Source organism: Polypterus senegalus, chromosome 4 (genome assembly GCF_016835505.1).
Source record: "Polypterus senegalus isolate Bchr_013 chromosome 4, ASM1683550v1, whole genome shotgun sequence".
Classification (NCBI taxonomy): Eukaryota; Metazoa; Chordata; class Cladistia; order Polypteriformes; family Polypteridae; genus Polypterus; species Polypterus senegalus.
In genome coordinates, this window is record NC_053157.1 from 216992084 (window position 1) to 217019934 (window position 27851).

At 40.2% G+C, this 27851-nt stretch overlaps 1 protein-coding gene across 3 annotated transcripts in view; it reads left to right on the forward strand.

Annotated features, from left to right (window-relative positions):
* LOC120527965 (interferon-induced protein 44-like) overlaps nt 1-13431 on the forward strand; it is a 57238-nt gene extending 43807 nt beyond the window's left edge. For 2 of the 3 annotated variants that reach the window (XM_039751962.1, XM_039751965.1), the window contains one exon: nt 12647-13430. In XM_039751962.1, the coding sequence (XP_039607896.1) occupies nt 12647-12749 (103 nt within the window). In that variant the 3' untranslated portion in view covers nt 12750-13430. Of the gene's footprint in view, nt 1-12646 lie in introns of all 3 variants that reach the window. The other variant, XM_039751963.1, reaches the window with a different exon arrangement.
* The last annotated feature ends 14420 nt before the right edge of the window (nt 13432-27851 follow it).

Here is a 27851-nt window from a genome sequence, read left to right on the forward strand (position 1 = left end):
ACTTGTAACAGCGCCGGGACCGGTTTCTTCTCTAGGTCTCGGGCGGCGCTCAAGACTGGCGCCGAGAGGGCTCGGGTGGGCCGCCCGACCCTGTCGGTTCCCCCGAGCAGACCTTTCTGGCCCCCCGGCTCGGAGGACCGCGAGCTGACGCTCTAAGACGTCCAGGAGACCTGGCATGTCTTTATATGCGTGCCCCCGGACCTGCTGGGCGAGGGCACTGGGCATCGCATTGACCAGGCCTTCACAGGCCACCTGCTCGACAACTCTCCGAGCCTGGGGTCCTTCTGGCCGTAGCCAGCGCCCCATTTTACCCCAGAACTCGAACGCCTGGGCGCGCGCAGGCTTTTCAGGGTCAAACACCCAGTTCCGCCACTCTGACGCCTGCTGGCCCGGGGTGATGCCATAGCGAGCCAAGATCTCAGGCTTCAGGAGGTCATAGCTCGCGGCCTACTCCTCAGGGAGGTCATAATAGGCCCGCTGCTCGGGTCCCTTCAGGAAAGGCGCCAGAATGGACGCCAACTCGGACCGCTGCCACTCGTTCCGGGTGGCCGTCCGTTCAAAGATACTCAGGTAGGCCTCGACGTCGGTCATCGCACCAACGGGCGGAGGCGCCAGTTTAGGCGGGTCTGGCCTGGCTCTCTGGGCCTCTACCAACCTGGCCTTGGTAGCCTCCAACTCCCTGGTGGTTGCGGCTTGCGCTTGCTGCAGGGCCTGGAGCTGGGCATTCATACCCTGCAGCACGGTGTTAAGGTCCTGTCCCTCTGTCATTCTCTGGGATCCTCTATCCTGCCGACTACGCCACTGTAAAATACGCAAGAGGAGACAGCATAAAGTTTTGGGGTCCGCCAGCCCCATATATTGTGCAGAAATTATATTGTTTATCAGGTCAAAATTACAAACAAAAATCATTCATAACGCGACGCCGAACCATGCCCACGGCCATTTTATTGGGGAGGAGCCGGAAGTGGAGGAACGCTGGGAAGGACCGTGAGGGAGGCTGGGATTGGTGACGTCAGGGCAAGATGGCAGAGGAAGGGCGGAAGTGCCGCACTGTGGTCAAAACCCGGCTATGACGGAGGGAGGTCCTTTTTCCTATGAGAAAGGAAAGGGAGAAAGTTAGTACCCCACCATTCCCTGCTGGCGAATATGTTCCCAGGTGCGTTCGAATCAGTCTGCGGCCTCCTACTCGCGCGTGCGTGACAATAGATAGATAGATAGATAGATACTTTATTAATCCCACGGGGAAATTCACATAATCCAGCAGCAGCATACTGATACAAAAAAACAAAAAACAATATTAAATTAAAGAGTAATAAAAATGTAGGTAAAAACAGACAATAACTTTGAATAATGTTAACGTTTACCTGCCTGGGTGGAATTGAAGAGTCACATAGTGTGGGGGAGGAACGATCTTCTCAGTCTGTCATTGGAGCAGGAAAGTGACAGCAGTCTGTTGCTGAAGCTGCTCCTCTGCCTGGAGATGATCCTGTTCAGTGGATGCAGTGGATTTTCCATGATTGACAGGAGCCTGCTCAGTGCCCATCGCTCTGCCATGGATGTTAAACTGTCCAGCTCCATTCCTACAATACAGCCTGCCTTCCTCACAAGTTTGTCCAGGTGTGAGGCGTCCTTCTTCTTTATGCTGCCTCCCCAGCACACCACTGCATACATTAGAAGAGGGCACTCGCCACAACCGTCTGGTAGAAGATCTGCAGCATCTTATTGCAGATGTTGAAGCCTTCTAAGGAAGTATAGGATATGTGGCTCTGCCCTTTCTTACAGAGAGCATCAGAATTGGCAGTCGAGTCCAATTTATCATCCAGTTGCACTCCCAGGTATTTATATGTCTGTACCCTCTGCACACAGTTTCCACTGATGATCATGGGGTCCATGAGGGGCCTGGGCCTCCTAAAATCCACCACCAGTTCCTTGATCTTGCTGGTGTTCCGGTGTAAGTGGTTTGAGTCGCACCATTTAACAAAGTCCTTGATTAGCTTCCTATACTCCTCCTCCTGCCCAGTCCTGATGCAGCCCACGATAGCAGTGTTGTCAGCGAACTTTTGCACGTGGCAGGACTCCTAATCATATTGGAAGTCTGATGTATATAGGCTGAACAGGACCAGAGAAAGTACAGTCCCCTGCGGTGCACCTGTGTTGCTGACCACAATGTCAGACCTGCAGTTCCCGAGAAGCACATACTGAGGTCTGTCTGTAAGATAGTCTACGATCCATGCCACCAGTTGTGAATCTACTCCCTTCTCTGTCAGCTTGTCCCTAAGGAGCAGAGGTTGGATGGTGTTGAAGACACTAGAGAAGTCCAAAAACATAATTCTTACTGCACCACTGCCTCTGTCCAAGTGGGAGAGGGATTGGTGTAGCATATAGATGATGCCTCCTCCGCTCCCACCTTCTCCTGGTATGCAAACTGCAGAGGGTCAATGGCGTGGCAGACCTGTGGCCTCAGGTGGTGAAGCAGCAGCTGCTCCATGGTCTTCATCACATGCGACATCAGAGCAACAGGCCGGAAGTCATTCACCTCACTAGGACTTGATACCTTTGGGACTGGGGTGATACAAGATGTTTGCCAAAGCCTCGGGACTCTCCCCTGTTCCTGGCTCAGGTTGAAGATGCGCTGTAGAGGACTCTCCAGTTCCAGCACACAGGCCTTCAGCAGCTGGCATGAAGTCTCCTCAGCTCTCAGCTCACCTGCGCTGCTGTAATTGTGGGTGGGGATGTCTCTCCTATGCTGGTATCAGCAGAAAGATGGGTGGAGGGTGCAGTACTCCGAGGTGACAGTGGGTTAGGGTGGTCAAACCTGTTATAGAAGTTGTTCATCTGGTTTGCTTTCTCCATGTCTCTCTTGATGGCGGTACCCTGCTTCAAGCTACAGCCAGTGATGATCTTCATTCATCCCACACTTCCTTCAGGCTGTTATTCTGCAACTTCTGCTCCCGCTTTCTCCTGTACTGCTCCTTCGCCGCCCTGAGCTGGACTCGGAATTCCTTCTGCAAGCGCTTGAGCTCATGCTGATCACCACCTTTAAAAGCCCTTTTCTTCTGGTTCAAAAGGACCTTGATGTCAATGTCAATTTATTTATATAGCACATTTAAAACAACATAACAACAAATTACAAACAAATAACATAAATAAAATAAATCGAAATAAAATATAAGAACATAAATAAAATAATAATAAATAGAAGTAATGTTATATAATCACAAAGAGGAATCCATCAGTATTACTGAAGGTCACGAAATGCAAGTGAATAGAAATGAGTCTTTTATCTTGTTTTGAATAGTTCAGTTGTAGACGACTCCTTTATGTAATGAGGTAAAGAGTTCCACAGGCGAGGGGCAGCAGCTGTAAAAGACCTGTCTGTCCCCCTTGGTTTTACACTTGGTATGAGGGACAACAAGAGACAACTGACCAGAAGATCTAAGCACTCTGGATGGCTGGTGCAAAGCACACAATTCAGATAAATAGGCAGGAGCAAGTCCATGTAAAGATTTAAAAACAAGCAACAAGATTTTAAAGTCAGTTCAAAAACTGATAGGCAGCCAGTGTAAAGAAGCTAAAATAGGAGAAACAGAGTCAGACTTTCTTGCCCCAACCAGAAAGCAAGCGGCAGCATTCTGAACCAACTGTAACCTGCGTGTCAGGGATTTGTTAATCCCAGAATACAGCGAGTTGAAGTAATCGAGGCGAGAAAAAATAAAAGCATAAGTAGCTTTCTCAAGATTCCTAGAAGATAAAAAAAGGGCTTGATCTTACCTAATAGACAAATTGGAAAAAGCAACTCTTGACTACAGACTGTACTTGTTTCTCAAAAGAGAGGTTACTGTCAAAGATAACACCAAGATTGCGGACTTGAGGTTTGCAAAAGACAGAGAAAGAGATGAGAAGTCCAAGACCAATTTGGGCTGATGGACCCACTATAAGCACCTTCGTTTTATTTTGATTCAGATCAAAAAAATTATTAGCCATCCAGGATCTTAGTTTAGAAAGACAGTTGTGGAGTTGATTTATTGCAGAGTTGCAGACAGGAATGTAAACCTGAGTATCATCAGCATAGCAGTGAAAAGAAATGTTAAATTTCCTAAAAATAGCTCCAATAGGATAAAAGTATATAGAGAATAAAATAGGATCCAAAATGGATCCCTGAGGAACACTATATTTAAGAGGAACAATAGACGAAAAAGAGGAATTTAAAGTAACTGAAAAGTGTCTAACAGTTAAATAAGACCTGAACCAGTTAACAGCAGCCCCTTTAAGCCTAACAAGATGTTCAAGCCGCATCAGCAATATCTTGTGGTCAATAGTGTCAAAAGCAGTGGACAGGTCAAGGAGGACAAGGACTGCAGCGCCACCTGAGTCAGTAATAATAGAGATGTCGTTAAAAACCTTCAGGGGGGCCATTTCAACACCATGATAATGCCTAAAGCCAGATTGGTAGATCTCAAATAAGTTATTGGAGTTAAGGTGATCAACCAATTGATTATAAATAATTATTTCTAGAATTTTGGCCAGAAATGGCAGTTGGGAAATTGGGAGAAAATTGGTTAAAATCCATGGCTTGTTGTTAGCATAGCAGCGTTCTGTTCTTATTGGAACTACAACGTCCATACAGAAGTTGATGTAGTCAGCAGTGCAGTCAACAACCTCCTCAATGTTCTCACTACGTGACCCCTGCAGGATATCCTAGTCTGTAGTTCCAAAGCAGTCTCTCAGAGCCTGCTCTGCCTCAGGGGACCACTTTCTTAATGAGCGTGTAGTTGTAGGTAGCGCCTTCACTCTTGGTTTGTAGTGAGGGTGAAGCAGAACCAGGTTATGATCTGCTTTCCCAAGCGCAGGCAGTGGGGTGGCGCTGTATGCATCCTTAACATTTGCATACAGTAGGTCAATAGTCCTATTTCCCTGGGTGTTGCAATCCACATACTGGGTGAAGGCAGGTAATGTTTTGTCCAGCATCACATGGTTAAAGTCTCCAGCGATTAGCACAAGTGCCTCAGGGTGCTGTGTTTGTAATTTAGCAACAGCGGAATGGATTATGTCACTAGCTATCTCCATGTCCGCCCGAGGAGGGATGTAAACAATAACAACAATGACATGTCCAAACTCTCTGGGAAAGTAATAGGAACACAGATTTACGGCCAACAGTTCAATGTCCCTGCAGCAAGTGGAGATTTTGACTATTTACGTGTCCAGAGTTGCACCATCTTGTATTGACATAGACAGCGAGTCTTCCTCCTTTCCGCTACCCGCAGGTATTTGCGTCTCTGTCCGTTCTAACTATGCTAAACTTGGGTAGCTCCACGTTAGCATCTGGGATGTTAGTTGTTAGCCACGTTTCACAAAAACACAACAAACTTCATTCTCTGTTGGTCCTGACATTTTTCACCAGCGCGGCCAGTTTGTCGATCTTATTTGGTAGTGAGTTCAAATTTCCCACGATCACAGAAGGCACTGACAGCTTGAAACGCCACTTTCTCGCAAGTCGCTTCGAGAGATCCTCAGTCCGAAATACTTTGAAAACCACTGTCCTCAATGATCCATTAACCACACTCAGGGATCTCCATATCTCTTAGATCTCTTAGTAGATGATGTTCATTCACATTCTTCAATAACAGAACATAAACCTAATCTCAAAGGCTTTCTTTAGAATGTATCCAAGAGAAAAAAATGTTCTCAGAAATAACCATTGATGCTTTCTTAAATTTGTTAAAGATCAATTGCATGACTTTGTTGATTTTTGGAAAAATGCCAGAATAACTATTAATGTTTAAGGCAATTATGAACTACAATTTTCTGGCTAGGAAGGTAAGACCCCTTTTCTGTGCACAAATGTGGACCCCACAGTATGTCAATGACCTTAAATATTTATGCGCTTTACAGTGGCAAAGGTAAAGCCCAAATCCCATTCAAGCAAGAATGTGTTGGGAAGAAATGAAGCAGAGACTGAGAATAAATCTGGAGGAGGTAAGGCAGTTGTAAGGATGAATAGCTGAAGATATTCAAAACTGACATGATAAAGTGATAGAAAACTGCAGGAAATAATTGTTTTCTATTTACCTGGTAAAAAATTAGTCAAGGTTAGTCATTGTTAATAATATATATGGTCTCTATTATTTTTGCACATGAGATAATTCTAATTTGCCTATTTTTATTTCATGTATTAATTAAACTGAGTGATATTCATAATTTATGAACATAAGTGCAATAATTTAAAAATATTATGAATATAAGTTGTCACAAAGCTGAGACATACTCAAAGAAGTTTTGGGGCAGCCACCCGTATATTTTGGTATCCTGGCTGCAAAGTCGTTTTTTATCACAATAATCAGCACTGATGTGCATACAATCGAGTCCAAACAAGACTGAGGGTAAGGGGAAAAAGGGCAGGCTTTTAAAGGGGAAGACAGGAAGTGAGGTCATGGGAATCGGGCACGTGTTCGCCACTCATTGGATCAGGCCCGGACGTGACATCAGGGGGGCCGGCGCCAGTTAGTTCTGTCTCCATTGGTTCGGTCCCAGGAGTGATGTCACGAGAGCCAGGTGGAGTCTCCCAGGGATGGTCTACAGGGAAGTGAGAAAAAGAGTCAGTGCACTCTGCCACAGCCCGGCCTGTCTCAGAACTGCCGTCACTCAAGCCCTTTAGCTGCCTCCCATGCGCACGTGTGTGACAAAGTACAATAATTTAAAAATAATGTAAGTGCTGCATATGAATAAATAAAGACATATTAGTAAAAGTATCATTTTAAACTAAAGGAAAGGCTCACAACATTTGTATTATGCCATACACGTAATACAGTATGCTAACAAAGCATTGGCAGCTACCACGACCACCACTGTGAATTGAGATCATTCCTTTTAACTCCTCTCATCTATATAATATGAAGAATATGTGCTAGGAGAATCCCCCTGGAAGTCACTCTTTCATTCACTACAGTGCCCTTTGAGTTGTTTCTGCTGTCCCACACCGACATGATGAGTTCCCCTCTGACTGGTTTGCACAGGACCTATTGATGATGTTTGGCACCTCATCTGAGCTTTTGGTCCTAACACTTGTTAGAGAAAAATACTAGAAGTTACTTTTTTATTTCTTGCCCAACAAAAAGGACAGTTGTGTGGTGTTTCGTGTTTGAACCACACATGAGATAGGCCTTCACGGAGCCAGATTTCCTTAATCAACAGACTTTTCTCACTAGAGAAGAATAGATGGAGAATTTCAGTAGGAATCAAAGAATTAGTGCTGAGAATGAATATGCTTTTAAGTGGCGTCATTAATCCTTACAATCAGAAACTCTAGTAACCTTTCAGGCTAAGAGAATGTTTCTTTATTTAACTTCATAAGACGAACAAAAGATTTTCTTTCTCAGTGAGTGTCAAATGTAGGAGATGGGTGAGCTCCTTTTAACAGTGCGTTTTTGTATTTTTCCCCTGTTTACTTTCCTAGAATCTCCCATTGCTTCCAGGGCTTCTCAGATGCTGTAAAGTTATAGAGTGGATGTGTGACATCAGAGAATGTGCTCTTGAAATACAAATGTAGATGTTTTGTCTCTCGATTGATTTACTGTAGTTAGGGCCAGAAGGAGAAGAAAGGCTTTCTGGGGAGGAGGCTTATTTTAGTAAATGAAAACTAAATGAAAACAAACATTATTAACAAAAAAAACAACATAAAAAGAAATATAATTATTAACTTGGATACAAAACTTAAACTATGCAAACCTACTACAGTAGCTGAAAACACCAATTGAAATGAAATTATAAACTGCAAAAAATATTTTCAGTTTTCGTCATGGCTGGACTTATATATAGGCTAAACTAGGCTATTTACACAGGGACTTTAGGGCCCCGAAGTTAATCAGAATAAATAAATATTTGTTCTTTGTTTCTCAAAGAAATATTTCTGTTGTGAGATTGGGTGATCAAGTCCTCTTTAAGCCCATGATAATAACTCACTCGCTGATAGCTGTGTGCATGCCATCATCCCTGAGCTTACTCCTCTCTGGTGAGCTGCTGCAATGCTGGAGGGCGACTGTAGCAGGGGCATTAGTGGCAGCAGGGACCACTGAACATGGAGTATCTGAACATTAAACATGTTAAGGAGAGATTAAAATATCATTTTATAATAATGACAGTTATACAGCAATGGCTCCCTAAATCCATAGATATCTTAATACAGCTTGATTGAATGTAAAGATAAAGAAATTTTGGCACATAAAATATATTGTTAGCATATAGTTTCATTTTAGATGTTGTGATACTGGTTTACCAAATTGAAGGAATTAAAAGAGGAATGTAATGTCTGTGTGCACCAATGCAAAAAGAACATGTTGGAACTCAGTTGTGCATGGCTCCTAACTAAAGCATAAATTGTTTATCAGATTTCCACTTAGGCCGCTGCTTTGTGATTAGTGATGAGCAAAAGAATTCATGTAAAACTGAATTTGCACTGGAACTCATTGGTTCCTCTCACAAAAATAAATACATTCCACTTTGCTTAAAGAGAAATTTGTGCTATTCACACAAGAAGAAGGGGTCTATTTTATGTCTACATTAATTTCACACGTGTTTGCCTATCACTCAGTGTTTAAATAAGGATCTCTAATAAGATAAAAAAAAATCACTGGACTCATTTCCTGCCACATGAAGATATTTTGTTGTCAGCAATATAGAATTGAATTGAATTTCTTTTTTTGTCATTGTACACAGTGCAATGAAATTCCATGTGCTACCCCTGCCATAAAAAAATTCCCTATAACATGAATAAAAATAATATGATAAAACAATAAAAATATTCAATATGAAAACAGTGAGAAGTCAAGCAAAATGACACCTTTTATTGGCTAACTAAAAAGATTACATTATACAAAGCTTTTGCCTGAAGAAGGGTCCTGAGTTGCAACAAAAGCTTGCATATTGTAATCTTTTTAGTTAGCTAATAAAAGGGGTTACTTTGCTTGACTTCTCACTACATTCATAATGGTATACAACACCCTAATACTACAATATTAAAACATAAATGCAATGTACCTATACATATACTGCAAATCATTCATAAAGTGGCTCAGATGATGTAATGTTATGGTTGTATTACAAGTTTACTGGAGGACGTTTGATGCGCTGATTGAGTGCGTTTATAGCTCTTGGGATGAAACTTTGAGGTCCCTGCATGAAGAGCTCAGCAGCTGTTTTCTGTGGAAGTGACTGTTCAGAAAACATAATATTTTGTGGGATAGTTGGTTTTGGTGCGTCTTTCTACCAAAAATATGCAACACATCCCATTTTTAAAAACACTGCACTCCTGTGGTGATTTTACTCATGTATAACAGAATACACGTGTCACACAGCTGCAGAACAGAAAACAAGTAAACATGAAAGTGTGAACAAAGCTTAAAGAAGCAATTATCCTTGTTTCCAATCCCCCAAAAATGTTTAAACTCCCAAAAACTCTTTTTATTGAATTTTGTATTTGTATTTGTTTCATTGCAAAGTCATCTCCCAAACTAGGGCCAGTTCCATGAAAATGCATGCAAATCTACAGTTTCCTCTTTCACACACCACTGCTCGAGATCTTCATTAGCAGGCTGTTTTCTTTTTTTAACCTTCTGGAGACTTTGCTGAAATTAGGAAGTTGGGTGATTCAGCCATGCATTGGTATTTATGTAGATTTCATTACCTTTTCAAATCATTACACCAAAGTGTTACATATTTGTATTTTCTGTACAAACTCAGCTACAACAATATGTAAGCAATAAGTGTGTCAGGATCAACTTCAGCTTCTAAATTGCTTCAAAAGTACATAAAAGTGTAAACAGTGCCTCTTAATATTTTCATTAATTTTGTGAAAACACATACTAGACCATTGTGGCGAAGGTTTTTGATTACTGAAGTGTGTTCTTGTGTACATAAACCTACCAATTATGTCAGATTATCCACTAAGAAAGGTAGAAAAACTGCTAAAAATATTTTATTGACATTAATGTTTTTAAAGAAAAGCGAACAATGGGTGGGGATTTGCTGTCTACCTGGTGAAAGTGTATTATGGATGGTCTTATCACAACTAAGATCAGGTAATAAACCCACCCAGGCTAATCAAGAAAACAAAGCAGAGAGACAAATGGGTGTTTTCAGAGCAAGGAACATGCAAGTTTGTAAGAGGAAAATAGCACTGTGAGAGGACTTTTCCAAATTTAAACTCTGTATAGGAGAGACATTTGTGCAAAACGTAAATATATAAAATAACTAAAAAAATTGTAGCGTTTCACAGTATGGTATAAGCTCAAAATCTAACTATTACTGGTCTAATGATCAGTTTATTTGCCATTTAGGGGAACAGAGCCATTTATTTTCTTTTGAACTCAATGTAGAAAAAGGATATGCATGAATAAATCCATCCATCCATCCATCCTCTTTCGCTTATCCGAGATCTGGTCACGGGGGCAGCAGCTTGAGCAAAGATGCCCAGACTTCCCTCTAACCGGCCACTTCTTCTAGCTCTTTCGGAATAATCTCGAGGCTTTCCCAGGCCAGTCGGGAGACATAGTCCCTCCAGCGTGTCCTAGGTCTTCCGTGGGGCGTCCTCCCGGTTGGACGTGCCCGGAACATCTCACCAGGGAGGTGTCCAGGAGTCATCCTGATCAGATGCCCAAGACACCTCATCTAACTCCTCTTGATGCGGAGGAGCAGCGGCTCTACTTTGAGCCCCTCCCGGATGACTGAGCTTCTCACCCTGTCTTTAAGGGAAAGCCCAGACACCCTGCAGAGGAAACTCATTTCAGCCACTTGTATTCATGATCTCATTCTTTCAGTCACTACCCATAGCTCATGACCATAGGCGAGGGTAGGAACATAGACCGACTGGTAAATTGAGAGCTTATGGCTCAGCTCCTTTTTCACTATGACAGACCGATGCAGAGTCTTCATCACTGCGGACGCCCAACCGATACGCCTGTCAATCTCACGCTCCATTCTTCCCTCACTCGTGAACAAGACCCCAAGATACCTGATCTCCTCCACTTGGGATAGGATCTCGCTCCCAACCCTGAGAGGGCACTCCACCCTTTTCTGGCTGAGGACCATGTTCTTGGATTTGGAGGTGCTGATTCTCATCCCAGCCGCTTCACACTCAGCTGCAAACTCATCCAGAGAGAGCTGAAGATCAGGACAACATCATCTACAAAAAGCAGTGACCAAATCCAGATAAGTATTGAGTCCACCAAACCGCCGGTGCGAATGAAAAGACAACCGGCAGCATTTGCTCAACCCCTTCAATATTGGTGCCCTGCTGCACCTAGAAATTCTGTCCATAAAAGTTATGAACAGAATTGGTGACAAAGGGCAGCCCTGGCAGAGTCCAACTCTCACTGGAAACAAGTTCAAATTACTGCCGGTAATGCGGACCAAGCTCTCACACCGGTTGTAGAGGGACCGAACAGCTCTTATCAGGGGGTCCTGTACCCCATACAGAATAATAGAAAGTGGCCACGATAACCCCATCTGGCCCAACTACCTCTTCTACTGAAGTCTGTGAGGAGCACCCCCACAGGATTCCCCCGACAGACATGGTCAGAATGGAGAACATGCTGGGTAACGCCTGATAGGCAAGAGTTTGTTTCCAAGTAGACAAAACACACATGTCATTTTTGATTCCTCCCTTTCTTACTCCACCACATAAATCACATTAAGAAACTTTCTACTTTCACCTCCGTAACATATCCGTGTTCGCTCCTTCCTTCCTTTTCTAATGCTGAGAAAGACTGGTTGGGCAAACTTCCATGCACCCTCCAGGACCCTGCATGGGAAAGGCGCTATATAAATAAAATGTATTATTATTATTATTATTAAGTTTAGGTGTAGAGCTGGTCCACTGTTCCGCGACCAGGACGAAAACCACACTGTTCCTCCTGAATCCGACGGACCTTCCTCTCCAGGACCCCTGAATAGACTTTTCCAGGGAGGCTGAGGAGTGTGATCCCTATGTAGTTGGAACACACCCTCCGGTCCCCCTTCTTAAAGAGGGGGACCATCACCCCGGTCTGCCAATCCAGAGGCACTGTCCCTGATGTCCATGCAATGTTGCAGAGACGTGTCACCCAAGACAGTCCTACAACATCTAGAGCTATGGGGAACTCCGGGCATACTTCATCTTCATTTTCATCTCATTTTCAGACCTACTAGGCCATATTGAATATCATGACTGAATTCAGCAACCAAATTATTCCACCTAAGTATATGTTATGATCATACAATTTTGATTCTGGCTTTATATTTTTTGTGGATTTGGAAATAGATACCTTTAACAAATATTATACACATTAATTCATTAGGCTTTTCCCGATTGTTCAAGGTCCATCATTTGTTTGTTACTTTGTATGGAGCCCTGAGGAAACAGTAACTTCAGAGTACCTACATCTTTTTAACTTGTGTGTGTATGTTTGTTTTTTAAATTATTGTTTGATGACTAAAATTTAACTTCAATATAAATTGTTTGGATGTTGACATTTTTGTCTGTGTTTTCACTTTTCTTTATTTTACAGATTGACCATTGACTATTTTGAACATGTATCTTCACCCTACACCTGCAAAAAATCATTAATATAAAGCGTTCTTTTACTAATGTCACGTCCTCTCTTATCCTTTCCAGCATCACTGACTCCTTTGAGCTGAGAACTGGACGAATTCCCAAAAGAGAGTTAAGCATACATGACAAGGCGAAAAGAAGCTGGACTGAATGTACAGTGATGTGACAGAGAACAATAGGCTTTGTTTTACCTGTCTGTTCTTCATGTATATGTAATTATTAAACAAATATTAATTAGTGCCAGATGATCTATGCAAATCATAAAAACTTTTGAAAACATTAAAATTACTTTGTGAGTGTTACTGTGATCTAGACACTGACCTAAAAATAAATATTGCTTCTCTAACCCTAATAGTGGTTAAGAGGTGGAGTGGCTGAGATATAAAACAGATCAACACCTAGAAGTCTTTATGTTATCCAAAGTAACAAAAATCAGAAGGTGTCATGAAATCTCACAGTCGGAAAAAAAATTTACTCCAACACCTAAGGCATCTATAAATACGGTTAAAAACCAGAACTTCAACCTTTGAGGTATTCCTTGATTAAAGTAAAGATCTTACTTAAATGTAATAACCTCCTTTCAGGCTCTCTGACAGAACTGACAAGATAGTTGACTCTTCCTAAAAACAGCTTGATGAATCTCACAGATACTATTGAGCTAACAGAAGTACGGCAGACCTACGACTAAAATAAGTCCCTTGACTTTTATATTGTGGTCCAGCTGGCTGCTCAGAAGAACAGAAATGAGAAACACAACTCCCAGGTTTATAATCAAGTTATGCTAAAAAAAAGTTAACAAACATGATTTGTTTTTCTTTTAATAATTTTACTTATTAGAATATAACTAATAATCCTGTAGTCTTTACCAGGTCCTAAAATGAATTAAATTTAACCTCTGATGACAAACAACACTTGGGTGTTTTTCTTTGTCTGCTATAGCATTTGCATCTTACAAAAGGTCAGGGACGTGTAGTCTGAATGGACTCTGTAGTTGTGGGAGCAGCTTCAAGCATCGTGATGAAAATTTTATTTGGTGGTGGACACCAATGATGAGGAAACACTCAAGTTAAAGAAAGAGCTTGACAATAGCTGTAGCACTGACCATATTGAAAACTTGTGTGAGCCAAGTTTGGTAAGGCCATGGAGAAAAAGTTTTAGATGACTTTGTAGAGGTCCTTGAAACCCATTCAACTGGTCAGAAAAGATATGCGGTGTAGGATAAAGTGGGCACTGCCCATTCTGCTTGGTTTAACAGATTTAATAGGGGTGCATACAACAAGCTTCACATTCTCCAAACTACATTTCACATTAAACAACTAAAATGCAGCTCTTTCCATATCAGTATCAGCCTGTACTTCATCTGACAATAAATCAAAGAGGAACTGGCATATCTAACGTGAAACTCTTTGAGACATGGAGGCAGCAGTTAGGCTAAGTTTAAAAAAAGAGCTACAACTCAAGGATGGGTTAACAGTAAAGTTTCAAACTAACATGCCAACAAACAGACACTACATCTGCAACTGGAAGGGACATTAATCCAATCACCAAAGTTTACACCTTCCTTCCAAGACTAGCTGCACTCATCTCTAATAGGCACTTACACTCTTTGAATAGCTGATGAGCTGCTCTCTCTTTTATGGGGGTGCTGTAAACTGACAATCTCTTCTTTTTGTGAACCTGAAAGCCGAATTCCATTTTGTGAAGCCAACGGTCACTACTTCAAGAAGGGAACTTCAACATCTAAACTAATCTAAACCCAGAAAGAGTGATGCTTTTCTCTATGACATTGCAGTGGACACAGAAAATAGCCAAACTGAGAAAAGTACGGCACACCAAGAACAAAGGAAGACATCACAAAGAAAAAGAGTGAACTCCAACGCAAGAAGAATCCTCCACTTGAACCCAGAGCAACAACAGTAATAACTCCACACAACTTCAGACATCATCCTTAAAGACTTGTAGGCCTATCATTAAGCAGTTTATCTGTGCCAAGATAAAGTAAAACTCTAAATAGCAGTAAAAAGATTGCCTCTTCTGTATTAGTAGAACATTAGAACAATTTAGACAAGAACATGCCATTGAGCTCAACAAAGTTAGCCAGTCCTATCCACTTGATTTTGAAAGTCCTACTATTGACCACACTACGTGGAATCTTATTCTAAATGTTGGTGGTTCTCTGTGTGAATGAAACTGCATATTTTGTGTGAAATTTACCCTTAATAAGTTTCCAACTGTGAGTGCATGCTCTTGATTAACTCATTTTGGAGTAACAATCTCGATCCACTAGACTAATTTCCTTCATAATTTTAATCACTTCAATCATGTATTCTGTTACTCTTCTTTAATTTAAACTGAAAGACTCAGCTCTTTTAATGTAATTCATCCTCTTAGCCCTGGAATCAGCTTAGTCGCTCTTCTCTGGACCTTTTCTAGCACTGCTATGTCCTTTTTGTAGCCTGGACACCAAAACTGCACACAGTACTCCAGATGAAGCCTCACTAGTGTGTTATAAAGCTTTAAACCTTATGTGTCTGTCTGTCTGTTTCGTCTGTCTTCTACCTACACCCGCATGGAGTCTGCATGCTGTGGGACTTCCCATTATTTATTAACTTCGCACTTCACCACGGACCTTTTATCACACCTCATCATTTACTTTGAAGAGACAAGAGTGGAATCGATCCAGGCATAATAAACCTTGCAAATGTGGTCTTAGAATATTAAATAAAAAGAAAAGAAATTAGAAATTAATATACAAATAAATTAGTATAAATACAACAACAAAAAAAATCACATGTAACGATTCCAAGCTAGTCTGATAATGCCTTTATGTAAATACAGGCAGTATAATTTGTTTTCACAGCTGCTATGCCCTGAACAACACAGAACAACATGTTTTTCAAAATGGTAGCAAATCAAATTAAAAAAAAAAAATGAAGTTTAACATAATGGTGTTTTAGGAGTCCCCTTGTATGTCTGAGTCTTTATAGTGTCTGAGGCATTTAGAAGCAGTAATGATCATGATAAATTTTAAACGAAATATGTCACAATGATATACAGTATAACTAATTTATAACACAATGGAAAAGGCTTGGATGGAATACACAGCAAACTGTTAATATGCCAAACACATTCACACATCACTGTTCATTTACATTCTCAGAAGCTGAGGGAAATATTTACATATATTTAAATAAACGATAAGCAGTTCAATGTCACCTATCTAAGCTGTGTCTTTTCTTTACCACATCATTGACTGTTTGAGAGTGTAACTGACATATAAAGTATACAAAGTACATGAATAGTAAAGACTGTCATGATAATAATCAAACCAGGGAACAGTTTCTTATAAAATATACAGTAATTCTGATGAGCTTAATATAAATGTCATAGAAAACAACCTAAACTAAACTCAGCTGAAATTTGAATACTAATACTAGAAAAATAATAATTCTTGTAATACAATATATGCAATACTGCATAAAATTATAAATTGTGCCTTAGTGAAGCCTTACAGTACCCCATGGACAAACGGAGAGAGCTAGACTTTTCTAGAATTTTGAATATGAAACGATAATAAGGATGGCACAAAAGGCCAGCATCAGGAGATCCCAGACATCGCCTATGTTTATATTGCACAAGAAGCATTAACAGTCATTTTGAAAAATATTTAAAGTTAACAGCAAGGTTTTAAGTACGATGAGGAGCGGACAATTATGATGATACCTGCAGCACTGAATCTTCTAAGATCTGTAATCTTATGTAAATATTATACTGAATTACTTTATCAAACTTACATTAATTACTTTAAAATACTCAGATGGGACTGGGTGTTAGAGAATTATTTTCTCCAGCATCCTCTCCTCTCTGGCTGCCTGATCATAGCAAATGTTACCAGATCCAAAATGAACTTTTACTAATTTAACTGCAAAAATCTAAGAAATGATATGATTTCAATTGTACCTTTTTAACTATTTGTAAATCACATTGAGCTACACCTTTCTTTAAAAATGTGCTAGAAAAATACATGTTGTTTGAAGAATACTCTCTGCTAATGGGAAAAAGGAAACAAAACCAAGCTAACTATTAAGCTGAATACGAGTGACAGAAAAAGAGAAGTCACAATCAACAGAGTAGTGGTGCTTGATTGCTTTTCTCCTCTGAAGCAGCACAGGTCATTTGCATAGACACGCCTCTTTGTGTCTTAATCACCACCTGACTGCTTTATCAGGGTTTAAAACTTTCTGACTGAGACACACAGACAAGGATCTAAAGTAACAATGGAACCTCTTTTGATGCTCCTCTGCACCATTGTCTTCTTCACTCATGGTATGAGGTTTTTTTTTTTTATGACATATTTATATATTTATTTCTTTACACAATATTCCAATATTCCTTACCATTTCTAAAAGTAAATACATATTCTAATGCATTTTACAGCATTATTTATTGATTATAAGAAATATGGTTTAAAGACTTGAAATGTAATCACTGTACAACGTTCTTTTATTTCACAGAATGCAGTGGGGAGATTTCTGTCACCCAGACACCAGCAGCAAAATCAGTCAGTCCAGGAGAAGATGTTACTATAAATTGTAGAACAAGTAAATCAGTATATAGTTACAGTACAGATTGGTTGTACTGGTTCTACCAGAGACACAATGAGACTCCTAAACTCCTTATTTACCAGGCAAGCACTCTTCAATCTGGGATCCCAAATCGTTTCAGTGGTAGTGGATCAAAGACTGACTTCACTCTGACCATTCGTGGAGTTCAACCTGAAGACGCAGGACATTATTACTGTCTGCAGAGAGAGGAGCTCCCTCACACAGTGATAGAGAGCTGTACAAAAACCTGCCCTGCTCAGTGGCACAGCTGCAAACTGTCTTACTGCAGATTCAAAGAAACAAGTTACTGAGCTGATATACAAAACAAATTAACAGTATTCAAGAATGTAGCAATACTATAACAACAGCTTGATGTTTACAACAAAGAGTCCCACTGCAAAATGTACACAATGGGAGGCAATATTACTGCTTCTGATCTTAATTAATTCAGTCTAAGGTAACTAAGAATGGGCTGTTATCATACCTAGGCTTGTGAACCTTGTGTGCCGGTAGGCTCGTGTGCTTTAATGATCTTCATGGGTATGATGCCTCTGTCCCAGGAGGATTATCCATGGCAAAATCGTTTTAACTTGAGACAAAAAAAAAATCATCAATGACCCTCATGACTGTTCCGGTTAAATTTAAAAGAACCTCAGCCAAAATGATGATGACGGCAAGGCCTGAAGTGGTGTTCACTGTTGAGCAGGTGGTAGATGAGTGACCCATATTGTATGGTCCATCTAAGCCTAAAACACCTGCATGAGCCCAACATATCAGCTCATCACCAATAAGGTAAAGGGAGAGGGTTGGGTAGAATAACATTTATTACGTATCTGGGAATATTATAACTTTGGCAATGAAAATTGAGTCATGGTACATGTAATATAACATTCACTCTAAACCTTAAAATGTTTGATAAAGCATTGACTTTCTCTCTCCTAATCCAGAGCTGCCTCAAGATGCAGACACTGGGTGTTGTTAGGACACTGATAAGCTGCATACTTTAAAACTGATATGAGGATCATATCAAACCAAGGCTTAATTAGTAAGGGGAACACTTTTGTTGTTGTTTGCATGTATGTACCAAACAACTACTCAGAGAAGTCAGTCTTTTTTGTGACATTGGATTCCGTGTCTTCTAACTACTGAGAGACTTCATCATTTATATTAAAAGTCATGGAAATACCTGGCAAACTGTCCAGAATGAATACCATATTCAAACATAAGAGTTTTCATGTTTATATGGTAACAGAAGGTGTGGATATTTTCAAGAGATGGGAGAGGACACTTCAAAGAACTTATAAACCTCGTCAATAGGCTATCCACAATGGATGGCAGTCCCAGAAGCATTGGTTGGGGTCTGGCCCATCTGTGTGGTAGAAGGTGCTGAGTTGATTAAAAATCTCTGTGGTGGCAAAGTAGTGAAAAATAATGAGACCAGAAATTCTGCAAATACTGAATATAGTGGGGCTATTGTGGATAACACACATGTGTAATATTTCACAGAAGGTGAGAACGGTGCCTTAAGGGTATTAGACTGGGGTGGTTTGGGCCATCTCTAGGGGTGTGTGGGGCACTTGGCGAGACCAGCATAAAACCTGGGAGAGGGCACCTGTGACAATAGCAAGTAGATGTTGTTGTGGGCAAAATAACTGGCAATGCTCACATTGGAATGGGCAGACAGCAGTCTGTGGCGGTGTGGAGGAGAGCTTCATTTGGAGTTAGACAGGTGAGACTGACGTGAAACTTGAATGGGTGGAGTACACAGTGCTCTGAATAAAATGACAGATGAGAAAGGTGTAAGAGCAGGTGACTGGTGGGAAAGGGAGTGAAGGTTGTAAGTTGTGGGAAAAATAATAGTTTTGTGTATGCTTTAAAATATTTAATTTAGAATTTTATGTGCATGTGTGTGTGAAAATGGATTGCATATTGTGAAGTTAGAAAGTGGTGGCTTCCATTTTTTGATAAAAGTGTATGCTTTAATTAAAGAGATATCACACTTCTCAGACTAACAGGAAAAGGTTATGCCAAAATATTGGAATGGAGACTTCTTTTAATAGATAAGCCTGAGAATGCCAAGAAGAGCAATGAATATTCAGCTCTTGCTGTATAAAATGCAATTGTTGGTGTTTTCCAGACTAAAAACTTCACATTCATTGTGATGTACAAATCTGTACATTTTGCTCTGTATTTTCATTATATTTTTCTCAAGACAAAACAACAGATGAACTTGAATATAGGTCACTTGCATGGACAGTTAATTTCAAAGGCAATCTGTTTTCTTGAATTGTACCAACTTTAGTATCATCTGTTTGAATTGAGCTGGAATTCAGGAGACCCTCAAGATGTATTAATGATTTTATCACCTGTAAAGGGAAAGGGCACCGGGATTAAATTGACTTACAGCTTGGAGAAGAAAGGCTCTTAAATCATTAAACACTTTATTGCTTGGGAAAATGGATGTATTCAAATAGATTAAAGAGTTTGAGCAAATTCATCTATTATATTGACAGCCAGCCAATCAGAATATCTAACAATCGCGTGTTGTGAAAGCCTTATATAGAATTTTCTAATAAACATCTAAACTGCTTTTAACTTTCTATACTTTGTTTTCATGTCTAGAGTGATTGAGTTAATAAAGTAGATATTTTTAAGAGCACTTGGAGCAGTTGGACGTTTGCCATATGCTCCGTGCTGCAAGGTTTATTAAGGACTGAGGATGTGAGCTCCACCCAGTAGTAGGGAACAGTACGTAAAATAAGGCATTCTTGGTTGATAAATGGCCCATAGCCAAGGATGTTGAGCCTTTGTATGTTTGAATATATTTCTAGAGACTAAAGTAATTAGGTCTGAGATATATTCAAAACATCGTATGTTGTTTGTGCCGATAATAAGTAAGTCTCTGGAGTACTAGAGAAAGCGGACTGTGCATGTGTTATTTATATGGTACTTGGGTGGGTTAAAGTGCAAGGGAATAACTTGCATGTGTATACGTCTTTCATACGGTACTTTTAAAGTTAGGGTGTATATTTATGTATGTGAGTGTTATTTTTAAGGTGTGATGGTAGACCAACCCAATAACGGACCTGATTAGTACACTTATCCCTGAAGAAAATAGGTAAAGGGTAAGTAGAGGGAAATATCACGATAATACAAGATTCTCCATAGGTTTTCCTTCTATATGGCAGAGACATGAAGATTAGGTTGACTGGTTAGTCAAATTTGGCCTCTCTGTTGTGTGCCTCCCATTTAGAGACCTTTACATGGCTTGTCTCTGCCTTTCCACATCTTATTAAACAACTTCAAATAATGAATGAATGGTTGAAAAACTAATCAGAAAAGAGTCTTGTTGAGGAAAGCAATGACATTATATGGCAGAACTGTACTATTAGGGAATTCTGGGAGCATGCTGGCATGTAATGGTGCCTGTTTCTAAAGCTTCTTTTTGTGATCCCCTTTTTTTGGAAGTAATACAGTTTCTACCCATTGACTGTGAATTGGTTTGCACCCTAGTAGGAGGACTGGCACTCTTGTTGCCGCTGTTCTACCTGATCTTTCTCATTGGTGTTACTAGAGCTGATCTCTGCCTGCATAATGAGATTTTGGAGAAAGTCACCTCCTCTCCTTGCACTGGTTACCTATTAAAGAGATGATCCATTTTAATAACCTACTTTTAGTTTACAAATGTATTGCTGGTATCTTCAAGACTTAATTACCATTTTTTCATTTGTTAGTTCTTTGTGCTCAGGGTCCTCTAACCTCCTGGTTGTTCCACAGACACAATGGGTCACTGAGCCTTTTGTTCTATTGGGCCTCGCCTGTGGAACAAGATCCTGCAGTCTGTCCAAAGCTCTGTGACAGTGACTATTTTGAAAAACAATTTAAAGATATATTTGTTTCAATGTGCTTTTGATAATCTATACTAAGTAATCTATACTAAGTAATAAGTTTTTTATATAGAATTTTAAATAATATGACTTGTATAATTTATTTACCTTGACTTGTAAAGCATCTAGGGATGACTATGTTATTTTAGTCCACTATATGCATAAAATCTATTATTTCAATACAGGACCAAAGGCAGATAGCAGCCTTATGGTTAAGGTTGGACTCCTCCTCTGTAAAAGGTGGGAGTCCAGCACCAGGTACATTAAAGCTCTTAAACATGCATACATAACAGACTGTGACCACCAGGGATGCCACAAATTCTCCCAAACCCCAGACGAAACAACACCAAATCAGTCCTGGCTACAAATACACATTTTTTTTATTTCCAAAATCAAAGTCTACACCATACTCTTCAATTCACAATAGCTCCTTCTACTCCTCCAGGTGAGCTTCGCCTTCTGCCTTTTGACACTGTTTCAACTGGAAGAGGCTGAATGGCTTCCTTTTATTTTGGAATCATAATTAGTAAAATGGATGACACAGTGAAATGTGTTACTGTCTCACTAATTTAAGATACGAATCTTGCAAATGATAGATGTTTGTGTGGAGTTTTAATATTTTCTCTATGTCTGTGATGGTTTACCTCTTGGTACTCTGCTTTTTCTCTCATATCTTAAAGACTTGCAATTAATTGTTAATTCCAAGTTGGCCTTTTGTAAGTGTGTGAGTGGGCCCTATAATGTTCAGGTATTCTTTCCAGGACTTCTTGCTACCATTATCCTGATTCTGCCAGGATAATCTCCAGTCCCATTGCTTCTGAACTGAATTGACTAAATGTTATGTTATTGGTAACATTTAAGATAAACAGTGTTTAAAGTTTGCTTTAAAATGAACAAATGAAAAGCCTTTTCCCATATATACCTGAATGCTTTTGACATGTATGAGTAAATATGAGTAAAGCAAAGTAAGTGTGAAAAGAGAAAAACATTGCCTATTCTACAAAGATATTCTAAAAAGGCCTGGACATGTGTTGTACCCCTAGAAAAGATCCTAAATAAGTGGATTAGAGTGACTTTTTAAATTAGCTGTTTTCTTTCATTAGTATCACACATGTCTCCAATTGTGCAATCATTCATTCGTCCAATTTAGAGGTAGAAAAGTAGTCCCTCTGTTGTTTAGTATCATTGTGTGTCCACACTGAACATGGGCCAGAGAAAACAAAGGAGAGGGTTGACTGAAGAGATCAGAAAGAAAAGTATAGACAAGCAAGTTAAAGGCAAACGACAAGAAGACCATCTCCAAGCCGCTTGATGTTCTTTTAACAACAGTGGAAAATATTATTAAGAAGTTCAAAGTCCATGAAACTGGAACCAAACTTGCAAGACAAAAATCGACCCCAGAATGGGCAGAAGGATAGTGAGAATGGTAGGCAAAAAGCAAAATACATCTTCTAAAGAGATACAAGCTGTATTTCAAGGTTTAAAGTCCATCAGTATCTGATTGCACCATACATTGAGTGACAGTGGGCTCAATGGAAGAAGACCTAGAGGGACACCACTGTCGAAAAGAAAAACAAAAAACACAGGCTGGAATTTGCTGAAGTGCATATTGACAAGTCACAATGCTCTGGGAAAATGGCCTTTAGACAGAAGAGACAAAACTGGAGATTTTTGGCAAGTCACATCAGCTTGAAAAAATGAAGCTTTCAAAGAAAGGAACACCAGACTTACTGTGAAACATGGAGGATGCTTGGTTATGTTTTGGCACTGCCTTACCGTGTCTAGCACAGGTGCCTTTAGTCTGTGCAGGAAACAATGAAATCTCAAAACTATCAAAATATTTTGGAGCGAAACGTACTGACCAGAATCAGAAAGCTCTATGTCAACCGCAGGTCATGGATCCTCCAAAAGGATAATGAGCCAAAACACCCAACTAAAGCACCCAAGAATGGCTAAGAACAAAACATTGGACTATTCTGAAGTGGCCTTCTATTATCCCTGATTTTAATTCTATTAAACATCTATGGAAAGAACTGAAACATGAAGCCTAGAGAAGGTCCCCTTCAAACCTGACACAGCTTTAGTAGTTTGTCTGAGGTTTGTCAGGATGAGTGGGCCAAATAACCCGTTGACAGATGGAGAAGTTTCATTGAGAGCTCCAGGAATCGCTTGTCTGCAGTGACTGCAAACTCTAAAGGTTTTGCAACAACATGTTAGGTTAAGGGTCCCAATCATTTTCGTCAATGCCATTTTCATTTGTGTTATGATTTGAACAATCAAAACTCTAAAGCAAAGCCTGATTTGTGTTAATCACAGAGTAAACAATGACCTTCTCCTAAATGCACTACCATAGTTAAGGAGACTCCATTTCCACTCAGCATTGTCACAATTAATAATAATAATAACCCAACCAGGGGTTTGTGATGGGTTGCGTCACAAGATACAAATGCAGAGCGGGTAAGTAACATATGCCTTGGACCAGGGGAGTGTGAAAGTTTATCAATATGAGTAGAGGTTTAAGAGACTTGGAGGTTCCAGGAGAAGTCTACAGAAATGCTTACCAGAGGGTGAGAGAGAGAGAAGCTTGTCCAGCTGTGTGTGCAGGCAAGGGAATATGTGTAAGTGAGTGAGTGAACTCACTTAAGTGCAGAGTTCCAGGAAGAGGGAGTGTGATGCTTGGCCGGTGTTGCATTATGAGCCCTCATTAGAGGGAATGAGAGCAGTGATAGGTGGGATTGGTTGCAAAAATCCTGCAGCTGTGTAAAGGAGGGTACAAGAATCTAGATGGCTGTCTTTCTGCGTTTGCTTGATGGATAGCATAGTACATCTGAGTGAAGTAATATACAGTAGTTGAAGATAGGCCTTGGATTATAGGAGAGGGGCTGATCTGGTGAGCTGTGATCTCAATTTCTTTTTGAAACTATTTTTTACTTTTCCTTGATTTGTGTTTTATGTAAGGAAGAAGGAAGGATTTTCTTTCTTTGTAAATATTGTCCTTTTTTTACTTATTTTCATGTTGCTTATTATTCATCTTGGGTTTTTTTGTTTGTGCATTGTAAATAAAGGCTTTGTATTTTTTCACTTTTATATTTTTGGTCTGTGTGTTGTTTTTCTCCACCACTGACACTTGCCTCACAAACTACTAGATGCCCAAGGTAAGCCATGATGGGGCTGAGGGCTTAACCAGGACCCTCAGTTCCTGCCGTTACCAGTCAACTTGATCCTACTACATCATACGGAAGTTGGGGATTGGTACTTCTGAATTTCTGTCCCAAGAGACTGCCATCTCAGCAGCCTCAACTGAAAATGATCTGCTTTCACATTTTTATTAATGTTTAAATCTATATGCCTGTACTTTGTCAGATGATGACAATGTCAGAGGGGGTCACAATGACCTGATATTAACTTAGACAGACCCAGCATCAGTATCCCATTGTTGGACTGATTTTTTGTGTAAAGAACAGCATGTGAATGTGCCCTTCTCGTTAGTCATTAGCAAAACAGGGATAGATATTATTAGTGAGGCAAACTAATGTTAATATTAGAGAAGTCTGCTCCATCACAATTTGCAAGCCATAAATGTCAATGATATAGTCACACATGCTGACTCACGCTGGGAAATATTTTACTCATTCATTATTTTCAGCCTCCAGTTATTCCACATTGTCACACTGAGCAGAAAGAAGGAGCCAATTTTGAATGGGGTGCCCGTCTCAAAACCACAGCAGATCAGTTTGGAGTCTCCAATAAAGGAAACTTACCCATCTTTGGAGTGAAAGTATGTGGAAATAAAACAGCATGGACACATTAACCATGACATAATAGTAAGAGTGTATACTATTTGTCCACCTTTGCTTTCACTAAACTTCAAGTTTTGTTATTTTTTAAATCACAACTTTTATATGGAAAATTGTGTACACACACTTTGAGCCTCTTTTTGGGTATACATCTGACCCTTAGATTGGAGCCAACTCAGCCCTCCTGTACTGTGGCGCACATACCTGTACCTACTATAATAATAAGAAGATTATTTTCTTGTTTACTTTTTCCTTAAAATTGCATTAGAATGTCCTATTTCCAAATCTTTGGAAATGGTAAAAGAAAAATAAAAAATACTATGGTGCATTTGAAAAAAGTTTTCAGTTAAAGAGAAATACATCTAGCATTTGTATGTGTTTTAAAATTCCCTTTTATGTACATATTATCCTCACATTGACACTGATATAATTTCATATATGCCAACCTGACCACTAGGTGGCATCAAATAATACAGAATGGCTGCAGTGTTTATCGTCAAAAACAGATGTCCGTAGTCACTGCACTTCTTCAGGCTACCTTGCACTTTTCTTAGAAACCCTACTCTGGACATTATTTGCTTTGGGCCACTAGAAGGCAGCATTGGAAACCATTTAAGTACAATCTGGGACTAGATGGCAGACCAGTAGAAGGAATCATCAAACTGAGAATTATTTGGCAGAGCACAGAAGCTGTAATACTAGAGGAATGGTGGCTAGAAGTAGCAAACAGAATGAAAGCAAAGTCAAAAGTGCAATGAAATTGAAAACATTGGCAGAGTCTAAGGAAGGAAAAGTAGATCAGCAGTTAGAACACACATTTAAAAAAGTAAGATTCTATAGGCCGCTAGCTGGAAATTAATTGATGATTATGGAGATGTATGCTTTCTCATAATGTTTCCTGCCATGTACAGAAAGGAAAGCAACAACTATAATTAAGACAAAAATCCCAATCCATCTATTTTCTAATCTGCTTATCAAGATCATGGTTTCAACCTTGAAAGAATCGGTATGTCAATTAATACAGAACTGGTCCAGGGTAGAACAATAGCTTTACCAATGTACTTCATTATAGTGTCACTATATATTTTGAACCAGCACTGTAAGAGTGGTACAGGATATGTACGAGGGAAGTGTGACAGTGGTGAGGTCTGCGGTAGGAGTGACAGACACGTTCAAGGTGTAGGTGAGATTACATCAGGGATCAACTCTGAGCCCTTTCTTATTTGCAATGGTGATGGACAGGTTGACAGACGAGATTAGACAGGAGTCCCCGTGGACTATGATGTTTGCTGATGACATTGTGATCTGTAGCGATAGTAGAAAGCAGGTTGAGGAGACCCTGGAGAGGTGGAGATATGCTCTAGAGAGGAGAGGAATGAAGGTCAGTAGGAACAAGACAGAATACCTGTGTGTAAATGAGAGGGAGGTCAGAGGAATGGTGAGGATGCAAGGAATAGAGTTGGCGAAGGTGAATGAGTTTAAATACTTGGGATCGACAGTACAGAGTAACAGGGATTGTGGAAGAGAGGTGAAAAGAGAGTGCAGGCATGGTGGAATAGGTGGGGAAGAGTAACAGGAGTGATTTGTGACAGACGGATATCAGCAAGAGTGAAAAGGAAGGTCTACAGGACGGTAGTGAGACCAGCTATGTTATATGGGTTGGAGACGGTGGCACTGACCAGAAAGCAGGAGACAGAGCTGGAGGTGGCAGAGTTAAAGATGATAAGATTTGCATTGTGTGTGATGAGGATGGACAGGTTTATAAATGAGTATATTAGAGCAGTGTTTCCCAACCACTGTGCCGCAGCACATAAGTGTGCCGTGAGAAATCATCAGATATGCCGTGGAAGATTATCCAGTTTCACCTGATTATTACTCTAAGGCTGCCTGTCTGTTCTGCCTGTCACTAGAGGGCAGTACAACTTCTTGCTCCAATTAAGTGGGTTGCCAACCACCAGTAAAACAGAAAAAGATGAAGAAGAAATATGAAAGTACATAGTCATGCTGCGAGTGAGACAACGCCGCAGGTAATAGCAATGGATAAATATTTGAAAAGAAAAAGCAGTAAATCTGACCTGGGTCCTGGAGAAAATTCCGACCTAGATGAAGGCCCTAGCATGAGTAGTGGTCAGAAGAAAACAAAAAAGGTGAGCTCAAGACTATACAATGAAAGTTATCTTGCTTTTGGATTCAGTTATACTGGGGAACCAACCGAGCCAATGACGCTATGCCTGGTGTGTGGGGAAAAATTGTCAAATAGTGCCATGGTTCCTAAAACTTAAATGCAATCTCCAGACAAAACACCCATCACTTCAAAACATGAACACGGACTATTTTGATCAACTGTGTGAACAGACTGAGAAACAGGCAGCGTTAATGAGGAAAACCACCAAGACGAGTGAGAAAGCACTTAAAGCTAGTTACCATGTTGCTGAACTCATCGCTAAATCAAAACAGCCACACACCGTAGCAGAGACAAAATTATCTTAAAAGAGATGATCAGCCCTGGCACTGTTAAAGAAATAGCCCAAGTCCCTCTCTCAAATAATACAATTTCCAGACGTATTGAAGACATGTCTGCTGACATTGAAAAGATAGTTTTGGAAACGTTGTGCATTAGTGGCAAATTTGCATTGCAAATCGATGAATCTACGGATATCAGTGGACATGCACAACTTATGGCAAATGTGCGCTTTGTACATGGAGACATCATCAGAAAAAACTTTATGTTTTGCTAGGAATTGCCAGAAAGAACAACAGGAGAGGAAATTTTTCGAGTTGTGTCAGAGTACCTTGAACAAGGAGGACTGAAGTGGCAAAACTGCGTAAGTGTTTGCACTGATGGAGCAGCTGCCATGCTCGGGCACACCAAAGGATTTGTAAACAGAGTGAAAGAGCAACATCCAGATGTCATTGAGACGCATTGTTTTCTGCACCGGGAAGCATTCGTTGCCAAGACATTGCTGGCAGACCTAGCTGC